Source organism: Acanthopagrus latus, chromosome 13, assembly GCF_904848185.1.
Source record: "Acanthopagrus latus isolate v.2019 chromosome 13, fAcaLat1.1, whole genome shotgun sequence".
NCBI classification, from domain to species: Eukaryota; Metazoa; Chordata; class Actinopteri; order Spariformes; family Sparidae; genus Acanthopagrus; species Acanthopagrus latus.
Window position 1 is genome coordinate 15,013,697 of NC_051051.1, and position 13,000 is coordinate 15,026,696.

General features: G+C 40.5%; 2 protein-coding genes across 2 annotated transcripts; both read right to left on the reverse strand.

Moving 5' to 3' along the window:
* Positions 1-409: 409 nt before the first annotated feature.
* LOC119031845 (collagenase 3-like) lies at positions 410-3,436 on the reverse strand. Its single transcript, XM_037120597.1, has 10 exons — positions 3,313-3,436; positions 2,931-3,178; positions 2,694-2,842; positions 2,311-2,439; positions 1,991-2,152; positions 1,763-1,892; positions 1,540-1,673; positions 1,276-1,435; positions 1,058-1,161; positions 410-928 (listed from the first exon to the last, which is right to left on the reverse strand). The coding sequence occupies exons 1-10, from the start codon at positions 3,409-3,411 to the stop codon at positions 819-821; spliced, it is 1,425 nt and encodes a 474-aa protein (XP_036976492.1). The 5' UTR covers positions 3,412-3,436; the 3' UTR covers positions 410-818.
* A 5,525-nt stretch (positions 3,437-8,961) lies between these two features.
* Positions 8,962-11,898, reverse strand: mmp13a (matrix metallopeptidase 13a). Its single transcript, XM_037120596.1, has 10 exons — positions 11,775-11,898; positions 11,393-11,640; positions 11,156-11,304; positions 10,804-10,932; positions 10,510-10,671; positions 10,263-10,392; positions 10,040-10,173; positions 9,777-9,936; positions 9,549-9,652; positions 8,962-9,441 (listed from the first exon to the last, which is right to left on the reverse strand). Exons 1-10 carry the CDS (start codon positions 11,871-11,873, stop codon positions 9,332-9,334), a joined length of 1,425 nt encoding a protein of 474 aa, XP_036976491.1. The 5' UTR covers positions 11,874-11,898; the 3' UTR covers positions 8,962-9,331.
* Positions 11,899-13,000: the final 1,102 nt, after the last annotated feature.

Below are 13,000 nucleotides of genomic sequence, written 5' to 3' on the forward strand. Positions count from 1 at the left end.
CTTTGAATTGGTGCTGCTGTGACTTCATCTGGAGGTCGACCAAAGATAGATATATAAGTTGGGACAGATTTTCTTTTCCAAAATTTTAGAAATTGTATCAAAAAGATGATCCCACGAAGCAAGAACAGAAGAGGTGGGTCAGGTCACCGATGGCCTGGGAACATCTATTACCTCCCTCATCCAGTCTGCCTGGGTATATATTTCAGCTGGCAAGTCTGGCAGTGCTGAAATGAATTCTTAGCAGTACGTTGGTCTGTATATGGCTGAGTTCTCGCACAGCTGAAGGAAGAGTTTAGGGCATCCAGAAAGAAATTACTTTAGAGAAAAAGTTAGATGAAATTGCATAAGCACTATCAGGGACATCATCTCCTAAACTTCATTGTTCCAAATAACAACAAAACATACAAACTTCCTTTAACATTTTTTATTTGCTAATTCATAATGCCAATCTCTTTTCACATTTTTTTTTTATCATGAACATACAAACATTCATAAGCTGTGTCACAATTATTAATTACGCATGCGCAATTAATTGTAACAATATGTGAATTAATGTATGTAACATGTTCCAAATTCTCACAGTTAAACTTCTTGAAACACAAATCAAAAAGTAATACAAAGGGCAAAAGCAATACTGAAACAATGAATATTATATGAATAGAATTGTATTCACTTAAAATAGCAATGGCTAATAAAAAGGTGCTGTTCTCAGGAAGGCCATATAACCAGCATATACCCCCTAAGTGTGTAATCATATATTATTAAATATACTCTAATATATTATAGACTTTTTAACGCTGGTTGGCTAGTAAACTGGTCTAGAAGTTAGTGCAGCGCAGGAAGTAGCTGTTCCTCAGCACACGGAACAACCTCTTGCTCCTCAGGCTGTACTCAAACATGTAGGATCCACTGTAGATGTAGGTGAAACCTGCAGAACAGACGCTCAGTGAACACCGACTTTTTTTTTTTTCATTTCAGTTGTCTTGACTTGTAAAAAAAACAAAACAAAACAAAACAAAACAAAAAAAACCCAGAATGATCTTCAAATGTTACTCACCTCTGTACTGGAAAGCCGCAGTCACCTTGCCGGTCACGTCGGGGAGGGTCTGATCCACCGGCTTGGGGAATCCCTGGTCCATGGTCTTTCTGGCCTCATCGTAACTGAAGAGACGCAGACAGTAATTAGACTGATTCACCATCTTGTCAACCAACATCTTATTTATCATTATCATCATCGATATCAGATTTATGGTACATCACGTAATTTGAACACACCTGTAGTAATTTCTGCCAACGAAGAACAGAGTCTTGCCAGAGGAGGCATCATAGAGGGCCGCATCCACTTTCTTTACGGTTTGGGGGAGACCAAGGCTGGAAAGCGGTTTAGGATAGCCACGTACAATATCATATCCACTGAAAGCCCAAACTTTACTACCTGGATATAGACGAAAGCGAAATGTTTTTTCAGTAAAGGCACGTTAAGGTAATAATGCAGTCAGATCTGGCGCTTTGGGTAAATACGGAGAACAAACACATCACCTTTAAAGACTAAGACACTGTCTAGCTCTCGGCTTTCATAAGCAGCGTCGATGTTGACGGGGGCGTCGGGCCAGAAGCTTGTGATGAGACTCTGCTGTGGTGTGCTGCTCTGAGGGTAGCTACGCCAGAGGAAGCTGAGAGCGCACAGGAACAGACGGAAGTTTATGAACCAGCTCCAGATATTTCAGATATACTTGAGCGTTCTACTGTATGTCCACCATACCTGTCCTTGAAGAAGAGCATTTCTCCGCGCAGGGTGGTGACGGCATCCAGGACCATGTTTAAGTCACAGGCATCGGGGGTGGTGGGGGGCTTGGGATCGGGCTGATTAGGATCTCTGTCAGGGTTTGGACCTGGAGGTTACATAAGGTGACATCATCAAAGATTGTGGAGGAGTTTTTCCGAGGGCTGTTTTTGCAATCAGACATCCAATGAACTGAAAGGTACTAACCATAGAGAGACTGGATGCCGCTGACATCGTCCTGAGGCAGAACGAAGGTGTCGGGGTTTCTGTATGAGTACGTAGGGTACATGAGAGCCCCGGGATCACTAGAGTGGGACAAACCCAGGGAGTGGCCAAATTCATGGGCAGCCACAATGAAGAGGTTGATGCCTATGGAAGATACAGATACACTCCTTAAAGATTATCAAGATATCTTAATTAACTTACAGTTCCTCTCCATGTACAGTGTATATCACGTCAAACCATACACTGACGGAATCATTAGTAACTAAAAGAGACACTATGCAGAGCTTAAATAACAAACTGACCAGCATTTGAGCGGAAAGTGAAGGTCTCGTCTTCGTCGAAATGAGCATCTCCTCCAAGGCCGGGGGCTGGGGCGAAGGCGTGAGCAAGAGTGCGACCAGGGCCATCAAAGGGGTAGAAATCACCATGTGCTGTCAGTAAGAACATATTCACGTCAGGGGTTGAAACCAAACAGAGACAGAAGACACGGACCGGAATTGTGTTAAAAGACACAAATCAGGGTTGGGTTTACAAAATAAATCTATGTGCTATGATTGATCTGCTGTCCAACGAGATTCAAGGCACAGAAAACTCATGACGTTAAAGCTGAGAAGCCACAACCAATAAAGTGAGCACAGGGAGAGTATGTAACTGGGAAAGACAGGACAAGTTACTGTGCACTCACACAGGCGGCCGAAGGAGATCATGATGTCAGCGGTGCCGCTGTAGATTCTCGTGAATCTGAGAGGAGTGACCTTAGCCCAGACCTGCAGAGCTTTCGCTATGGAGTCTTCAACCTTTGACACAGACATGTCAGGTGTGTAGTTCTCTATCCTGCAGGACAGAACAATATACTACATTAATTACACGCATTACTTAAAGGAATTTCCTCTCACACGCTTTCTCTCTTGAGATCATTCACCTGTAGGTCAGGTTGTTTTTGCGCCACTTGTGGCCATTTCCAAATGTGGAGAACTCGCCGATGTGGCCGTCTGGAACGCCACAGCGTGGCTTCTTCATCACCGCCAAGGTGTCAGCATCCAGAGTCCCGGTGATCTGGAGACCAAAGAATTTCTGCATTTCACTCAACTTCCTGATCATCGGGCTCATCCCCCGTCTGACAGTCGGGCCGGTCTCGTCCGTTAGGTTGAAGAATTTTCTCAGGTAGCTCTGCAACAGAGAACAATGAATACTTAAATATGTGTCAGCTGTAGAACATATATAATGTGTGCAGCAAAAAGGGATTTGTATGTTAAAATCACAGAGATAAAGCTACTTTAAAGCTGCAAAACAAGCCTACATACCTCTGCAAACTGTTCATCCTGAACAGTAACCTGCTGTATTGGCATGCAGTAAACTGCGGCTGCCAGGCTCAGTAGAACGCTCAGATTGAAAGTCTTCATGTTTCGTCCAGTGCGAATGTTTGTGTGTTCCTGTGCTGCAGGCAGCTGTTATATAGGCTGAGGACGGTGCATGTTTAAGAAACGTCATCCTCGACTCAATTACTCAATGATCCTTTTATGGGCAAGAGAGGAAGTTGGGGTCATTGCTCATTCAGCGAAAAAAAAATTCCCTAATGAGACACTGTCATCATGAAACAGGAAGGGGTTGTATTAGGTCAAAGAATATGACAGGAAGACGAGGGCTAAATCAAGATGAAAACAAAGTAATGAATCTACCTCCACCTCTACTAAAGTAACACTACTTTTACATATTTTTCAGTTTCACGTGCAGATTTATTTTTAGTTGTTTTGTATAATCGGTTTCAGTTGTATTTCTAATGGAAATATGTGCTTCTTCTTAAATCTTCAACTCACAAAAATGAAATGAAAGTACAGATGTATGTATAACCAAGTAAGATATGAAGGTGTATATTTAAAAAGGAAAAAAAAAAATCATCCGGATATAGATCTGTTCAACGATACTAAAACAATGACAGACATGGATAGGTTACATGTAGTGAATTTTACAATACATGAACATCATTAATGAATGGGAAATGTTAATTACCCACAGTTTTAGTTAACTGACTGTTAGCTAACGATACAATTCTTTATAAACCATAAAGCAGACATAAAGGTTTAAAAACACAAGTTTTACTTCAAAATTGCCATCCAAATAATGTCTATAGATGAACTACACAATAGATATTAACATTTACATTTGACGTATCATAAACATCAGTTGCAATGTGACAAAATCATTTATTAATGCATGGCCTATAAAAAGCTAAAAAAAAAACCTAATGCTTGACAACTATAAATGTACCATTTATTAATGACGGTGTTACCATTCATTCTAAGCGACACCTACACTTTCTTAGTCATGCAGTTGCTTTTAGTGTCGCCTCTGAGAGGACTGACAACACTGTTTGTCATATTGTCTCATATGACCTTCAGAGTCTGTCATCAGTAGTCTCACACTGACTCATGAACCGTCAAACTATTGTTTCGTCTGTGCCATGTCCTGATTAACAAAAGTCCCGTAAGGCTACACTTCAAATAGAGGTCAAGGACACGTATTGTTCCTGACATATAGACCATTGTGCAGATTACTGAAGGTTAGGTAAGACCAAAGATCCCAGGAGTGACGCTGATAGTAACACATCTTTGCATACCTGTCGGAATAATGAATCTCATACAGGGCATAACTGTGTGTATGTGGCAATACAGACTGGCACAAGATGGACTACTACCACTATACTGGTCAACATCATCAGTGGGAGTGAAACCTCTGAGTGCAAACGTTATTTGTTTCCACCCACATGAAAAAAAAACAAATACTAGTCATTTTAAATCTTAGTATACTTGAGTATACTCAGTATACTCAAGCCATGCCCAGCCTCACTAACCACTAAACACAGGCCACAAACAAGCCACCACAAAGTCCAAGTTACTAGACTTTGATTATTCTTTTCAAAAGTAAACAACTTTACCTCTTTGGAATTCAGTATGCTTTTCATAATCATCATGTACAAAGGGACATAAAAAGAATCATATTTGTCCAAAGTAAACTAACTTGCCAGTGTATGTAGCTATATGCAATTTAGTGTGCACAAGCACTTGAAATGCACAAACATTAACATGCACTGTTTACTGTTTACCTGTAATTATGTAAAAGTACATTAAGTTCACTTCAAGAAGGCATACTGACAGTGTATTACAAACAACATGAACACAAGCACACCTTCTATCATCACACTAAATTATCACTATAAATATTTTCAATTTAGTATCCTTTAAAAGTAGCCCGAGTAAGGGAGTACACTTAGAAATAATGCTAAATTATAACTTGAACTACATGAAAACGTCAGGATATTGGAATGTGCATATCTAAGATACGCTTTTGATTTTAACAAATATAGACCATTGTGCAGATTACTGAAGGTTAGGTAACACCAAAGATCCCAGGAGTGACGCTGATAGTAACACATCTTTGCATACCTGTCGGAATAATGAATCTCATACAGGGCATAACTGTGTGTATGTGGCAATACAGACTGGCACAAGATGGACTACTACCACTATACTGGTCAACATCATCAGTGGGAGTGAAACCTCTGAGTGCAAACGTTATTTGTTTCCACCCACGTGAAAAAAAAACAAATACTAGTCATTTTAAATCTTAGTATACTTGAGTATACTTGTAGCCACATGAATCTTTAGTATCCTTCAAGTACAGCAATGATTAGTTCAATTAAAGTGTGCTATTTTGGAAAAACTAATTTAGCAGTGAGTATATTTGAGTTCTAATTAAATTGTAGAAAAGCACAGTCTGAAGAGTATTCAGTGAACTTTTGATGTACTAAAGTAGAACAGCTTCAAATATACTTTATACACTTTAACTATGTTGCAATGTTCCACCACAGAAACCACACGTTCTTGGAAATATACTCCGACAAGGAGGTATGAGAGTAGATGACAAATGCTCTTGGTGATTGGCAGAGATCAGGAGAGTGACTGGGACTGTGCGATGGGCGACTGTAGCCAGCAGTTATTCGATCTCTCTGTCTCTCTCTGATACAGTCATCAATGCAAACAGCCAGACTAATTAGCCGCTCAAGTGTGTTAGGCAGATTTTGTGTGGCGCTCATCCTGCAAACTGTCTGACAACCCCTTCCATAAAAAGCGGACGAGCGCTCGCTGAAGGGGGATTAAAATGTTCTTTAGCAAGGGGAGAAAGGAAATTGCGCAGAACTAGAGGCAGTTGGGTTGATCACTGATGCAGGAAGAGAGGGGTTGGGGTGCCGTCTAGTGAGTTGGTCAAGTTAGATACTGAGTTGAGAAACACTGCAGAGTCCTTGTAAGGAGGTCATGATGTTTTGGAGCGTGTTTTTGTGTCTTCCTATGAGGATCCCTTGAGCGTTGGGATGGAGTTTGGGTCAGTTGGATCCATGTTGGCCAGGGCCCATATTCACAAAGAATCTTTTGGCTTAAAGTAGCTTCTAACAGATGAATTTAGGAGCAACTCCTAAAAATAATGGGCGTGTCAGCCGTAAGTTTAGGACTCCTAATTTTCGAAAATAAGAGTTATTCACAAAACATTTTAAGCCTAAACGTAGCACCAAAGTCTGGGAGACCTTAGAAGTACTCCAGAGGACTCCTAACTCGCTAAGACCTAGTCACAGCCGAATGTTTTGGAGACGCTAAAAATGGCAGGGGGATTATCAAAACGATGACGGATGGACCGCGAAGAGATTGAAGTTGTGGTTGAGTGGGTGAGGGACGCACTAATGACGTGAAACAGGTAGTGACTTGAAAGGTGAATTTACTGATCGCGAGAATGATTTTCCTGGAAGGATGAGATGGTGGGCGGGGGGACAGGCCGAGGGCTCCCAGGGTGGTGCAGGTGGAGACTTTTTTGGAGGCAATTGAGGTTGTGAGGGGCGGCAGAGTTGCAGGAGGCCGGATGACGAGTGGTCGAGGAGCTGTTTCTCAAGTATGGTCCAGTAACACTGGAAGAGGAGGAAGGCAGGGTTAAAGCCCTGCCGAGTGAACACAAAGAGACTCCCTAAAATCATAAACTCAAGAGATACTGAGAGTGATCAAGTACCAGTGGAGCTGGCAACAATAACCTGGCACTGTGCAGGGGGATGGTCTGGGTATAAGTGCAGGCGCTGATTACCCTCAGTGTGCTGTAGATGTGTGGACCGGCACAGCTCGGACCAGCAGCAAAGCCATGCCCAGCCTCACTAACCACTAAACACAGGCCACAAACAAGCCACCACAAAGTCCAAATCGTAACAATTAGAATAATCTAAGTCGAGTTACTAGACTTTGATTATTCTTTTCAAAAGTAAACAACTTTACCTCTTTGGAATTCAGTATGCTTTTCATAATCATCATGTACAAAGGGACATTAAAAGAATCATATTTGTCCAAAGTAAACTAACTTGCCAGTGTATGTAGCTATATGCAATTTAGTGTGCACAAGCACTTGAAATGCACAAACATTAACATGCACTGTTTACTGTTTACCTGTAATTATGTAAAAGTACATTAAGTTCACTTCAAGAAGGCATACTGACAGTGTATTACAAACAACATGAACACAAGCACACCTTCTATCATCACACTAAATCATCACTATAAATATTTTCAATTTAGTATCCTTTAAAAGTAGCCCGAGTAAGGGAGTACACTTAGAAATAATGCTAAATTATAACTTGAACTACATGAAAACGTCAGGATATTGGAATGTGCATATCTAAGATACGCTTTTGATTTTAACAAATATGTAAGAAAAACACATTTTAAGTAAGTGCACCTTAGAAATTACACATCACTTTAACTTAAAGTTTAACATTGCACGATAGTATCATTACTTCAAAACGTGTTAAAGGTGTTGTATATGAAAATAGGTTCAGAGTATGATGTTGGTACATGTTATAAAGCAATTCATAAACATATGTATAATTGGACAATAATGGGATTAACCTCAGACAAAGGCCTCGTAAACGAAACAATAAATAATACATCAATGCAAAAATCAACCATTGTCATGGCTTTCAGGGTCCCCCACACTGCCTACATCATTTAATATGTATCTTTAAAACTGTAAGAGGTGAATGAATTAAACAATGCATCACCCTCACTTTACACATTTGATTTTTCTTTTGCAAATATAATTTTTATGTTGGCATTTTGTGAAGATGAAAAGGTGTGCTGTTATTGCCATTGTTGAAATTCTTACTTAAAGTACACCATAATAAAAGTGGGTTAGGGTTATATATAAATGTATATATATATATATATGTATATATATATATATGTATATATCAAGAGATAGCATCTGTGGCTGAAGAGATGTTGCTTGATGGCCCTGGTGATGTGCTGGGCGCTGGTGATGTGCTGGGCGCTGGCCCTGTGTCACCCTCAGTAACAAACTTCAGCATTGACCCTGTTATGAAAAGAAATCCATCATACAAGCAGATTATTAAGATTTGTTCTGGTCTTGATGGTAAACTAGATTAAAATGCAATTAATGCAAATACAGCTACAATAATTATGATTTGATTTGATGGTATATCTATATTTGAATATTTTTATATACTTGTTTTTACATTTTGTACTTAGGCTCTATATTCTTACACTGCTGTTTGCTGCTGAAATGCTTTAAATTTCTCCAGTGAGGGTCAATAAAGGATTATCTTAATTTATCTTATTTTATCTAATCTTATGAATTAAGTTCGCCAAGAGATGGCGACATTTTACCTCCATAAAAATAGCCCAAAACTTCTATTGCTAGCATAGACTGATAAACATGAGCCAACTTCCAACCACCAACTGGTCAATTACCCAATCCTTTTTCAACAGAGGTGAATGTACATGCAGTGAACAAGACATTCATCCACATCTTATTTATTTATCTATTTATAAAATGTAAAAGTATTGAGAAAAAAAGTGTCCTAAAACTGAACAATATGCTAAATAATAACATAACACACCAAAAAATGTGATAGAAAAACTTTTATTTGCCATTTTATAGTGCCATTTATTTTGACATCTTCACATGTGCAATCGTAACAACGTTTGAATTAATGTATGTAACTTGTTCCAAATTCTCACAGATTGTATAAGTAATACAAACAGCAAACGCAATAATTAAACAATGAATATGACACAGAAAAAATTTAAATAACATTTTAAAAACATAAGGTGCTGTTCTCAGGAAGGCCATAGAACCAGTATATAACCCCTAAGTGTATAAACATTAGTTTATCATATATTATTAAATATACTCTAATATATTATGGACATTTTAATGCTGGTGGCGTCACCCAATTCAAAATTCCTTCGAGAGCAGCTTGGCTAGTAAACTGGTCTAGAAGTTAGTGCAGCGCAGGAAGTAGCTGTTCCTCAGCACACGGAACAACCTCTTGCTCCTCAGGCTGTACTCAAACATGTAGGATCCACTGTAGATGTAGGTGAAACCTGCAGAACAGACGCTCACTGTTAGTTTCTTTGCAGACTTTTTCTCATTTCAGTTGTCTTGACTTGTGAAAAAAAAAAAAAAAGTATGATCTTCAAATGTTACTCACCTCTGTACTGGAAAGCCGCAGTCACCTTGCCGGTCACGTCGGGGAGGGTCTGATCCACCGGCTTGGGGAATCCCTGGTCCATGGTCTTTCTGGCCTCATCGTAACTGAAGAGACACAGACAGTAATTAGACTGAATCACCATCTTGTCAACCAACATCTTATTTATCATTATTATTATTATTATTATCAATATCAAATTTATGATGATGTCATGTAATTTGAACACACCTGTAGTAATCTCTGTCAACGAAGAACAGAGTCTTGCCAGAGGAGGCATCATAGAGGGCCGCATCCACTTTCTCCACGGTTTGGGGGAGACCAAGGCTGGAAAGCGGTTTAGGATAGCCATGCACAAGATCATAGCCACTGAAAGCCCAAACTTTACTACCTGGATATAGATGAAAGGGAAATGTTTTTTAGTATAGACATGTTAAGGTAATAATGCAGTCAGATTTGGCAATTTGGGTAAATATAGAGAACAAACACATCACCTTTAAAGACTAAGACACTGTCTAGCTCTTGGCTTTCATAAGCCGCGTCGATGTTGACGGGGGCGTCGGGCCAGAAGTTTGTGATGAGACTCTGCTGTGGTGTGCTGCTCTGAGGGTAGCTACGCCAGAGGAAGCTGAGAGCGCACAGGAACAGACGGAAGTTTATGAACCAGCTCCGGATATTTCAGATATATTTGAGCGTTCTACTGTATGTCCACCATACCTGTCCTTGAAGAAGAGCATTTCTCCGCGCAGGGTGGTGACGGCATCCAGGACCATGGTCGAGTCACAGGCATCGGGGGTGGTGGGGGGCTTGGGATCAGGCTCAGCAGGATCCGTGTCGGGGTTTGGACCTGGAGGTCACACAAATTGACATCATCAGAGATTGTGGAGGAGCTTTTTGTTTCAAGGATTTAGGTCAAGTGCAGTTTTCTCAATCGGGCATCAATAAACTGAAAGGTAGTACTTACCATAGAGAGACTGGATGCCGTTGACGTCGTCCCGGGGCAGAACGAAGGAGTCGGGGTTGGTGTATGAGTACGTGGGGTACATGAGAGCACCGGGATCGTCAGAGTGAGACAAACCCAGGGAGTGGCCAAACTCATGGGCAGCCACCATGAAGAGGACGTAGCCTACAGCCAAAAAAAAAACAAAAAAAAAAAAAACAAGGTCACTCACAGTTCCTCTCCATGCACAGTAAGAATCAAAAAGTACAGAATCATAACTAAAAGAAACACTATGCAGAGCTTGAATAACAAACTGACCGGTATTTGAGCGGAAAGTGAAGGTCTCATCTTCGTCGAAATGTGCATCTCCTCCGAGGCCGGGGGCTGGGGCGAAGGCGTGAGCAAGAACGCCATCAGGGCCATCAAAGGGGTAACCATCACCATGTGCTGTTTGTAACAACATATTCATGTCAGGGGTTGAAACCAAACAGAAATACAAGACATTGACTTGAATTGTGTTAATAGACGCAAATCAGAGTTGGGTTTACGCAAATAAATCTATGTGCTACGAGATTCAAGGCACAGAAAACTCATGACGTTAAAGCTGAGATGCCACAACCAATAAAGTGAGCAAAGTGAGGAAAGACAGGACAAGTTACTGTGCACTCACACAGGCGGGCGAAGGAGATCATGATGTCAGCGGTGCCGCTGTAGATTCTCGTGAATCTGAGAGGAGTGACTTTGGCCCAGACCTGCAGAGCTTTCGCTATGGAGTCATCAACCTCTGACACAGACATGTCAGGTGTGTAGTTCTCTATCCTGCAGGACAGAACAATATACTACATTAATTACACGCATCACCTAAAGGAATTTCCTCTCACACGCTTTCTCTCTTGAGATCATTTACCTGTAGGTCAGGCTGTTTTTGTCCCACTTGTGGCCATTTCCAAATGTGGAGAACTCGCCAATGTGGCCGTCTGGGACGCCACAGCGTGGTTTCTTCATCACCGCCAAGGTGTCAGCATCCAGAGTCCCGGTGATCTGGAGACCAAAGAATTTCTGCATTTCACTCAACTTCCTGATCATCGGGCTCATCCCCCGTCTGACAGTCGGGCCGGTCTCGTCCGTTAGGTTGAAGAATTTTCTCAGGTAGCTCTGCAACAGAGAACAATGAATACTTAAATATGTGTCAGCTGTAGAACATATATAATGTGTGCAGCAAAAAGGGATTTGCTTGTTAAAATCACAGAGATAAAGCTACTTTAAAGCTGCAAAACAAGCCTACATACCTCTGCAAACTGTTCATCCTGAACAGTAACCTGCTGTATTGGCACGCAGTAAACTGCGACTGCCAGGCTCAGTAGAACGCTCAGATTGAAAGTCTTCATGTTTCGTCCAGTGCGAATGTTTGTGTGTTCCTGTGCTGCAGGCAGCTGTTATATAGGCTGAGGACGGTGCATGTTTAGAAACGTCATCCTCGACTCAATTACTCAATGATCCTTTTATGGGTAAGAGAGGAAGTTGGTCTGTGATTGCTCACCGTTTGCTGAAAGTTTTCCAAAATGAGACACTGTCATTATGATGACATGACACAGGAGAGGGTTGTTTCAGGTGACACAATATGCTTGGGATTTTTGGATTTAATCAAGATGAATTTGCCAAAGTAACTCGCTCATAGCTGTGTTTTTTAATTTTTTTTTCCACAGCCTGTTTCCTGTTGTATTTCTCAAATCTTTCGCTTGTCAAAGTATCATAAAAAAGTGGATAAAATGGATACAAAAAAGAATAAACACGATAATTAAGCCATGAACATTAAAAATGTCCAGAACTATCAGAAATATTGAAAACAGTGACATGCACAGGATATCCATGGGTCATAGCAATATTTCATATTAATTTCACCAAAAAATAGATAGAAGAAAGTGACTGAATCTGCTTATTCATCAATATTTGCAGAAACAAACAAATAAACAAAAGAAAAACTTTGTTCCTGGTGTGTGTATGTGTATGTGTGTGTGTGTGTGTGTGTGTGTGTGTGTGTGTGTGTGTGTGTGTGCGTGTGTGTGTGTGTGTGTGTGTGTGTGTGTGTGTGTGTGTGTGTATCATAAAATAATGTCATTAGCATGCCGACTTTTTCATTGTCTGTGCCTTACTTCATTCTCAGTTCTGAGTCCTGCAGTCTACTTTAATATCTGAACGTATGTTTTCCTGTAATATATTTCTATATCTCTACAGTACAATCACTTCAAAATGTGTTAAAGGTGTTATTGTGAACATTTTTTCAAGAGTATGATGTTGGTATGCTGTATCATACAGCTAAGCTTTGAATGATGTCTGATTTCCACAGAAGCAGGATTTTCCCACATGCAGTCAAAGAGGCTGAAACTTAACATCAAAATGAATTGCTGTTGCGGTGACTTCATCTGGAGGTCTACAAGAGTTATTTGAGGGAAAGGGCGATGTATTGTATCAAAAAATGGTTGCCAGATGCTAGAAATTTCACCAGAACAGGTTA

Coding starts and splice junctions, on each gene's coding strand:
- mmp13a (XM_037120596.1), bottom strand. CDS start 11,873: ATGAAGACTTTCAATCTGAGCGTTCTACTGAGCCTGGCAGTCGCAGTT. Junction 11,305..11,392: donor AAAAACAGCCTGACCTACAG/GTAAATGATCTC, acceptor TCTGTCCTGCAG/GATAGAGAACTACACACCTG. Junction 9,442..9,548: donor TGCGGCTTTCCAGTACAGAG/GTGAGTAACATT, acceptor TCTGTTCTGCAG/GTTTCACCTACATCTACAGT.
- LOC119031845 (XM_037120597.1), bottom strand. CDS start 3,411: ATGAAGACTTTCAATCTGAGCGTTCTACTGAGCCTGGCAGCCGCAGTT. Junction 2,843..2,930: donor AAAAACAACCTGACCTACAG/GTGAATGATCTC, acceptor TCTGTCCTGCAG/GATAGAGAACTACACACCTG. Junction 1,893..1,990: donor CGGCATCCAGTCTCTCTATG/GTTAGTACCTTT, acceptor TGTAACCTCCAG/GTCCAAACCCTGACAGAGAT.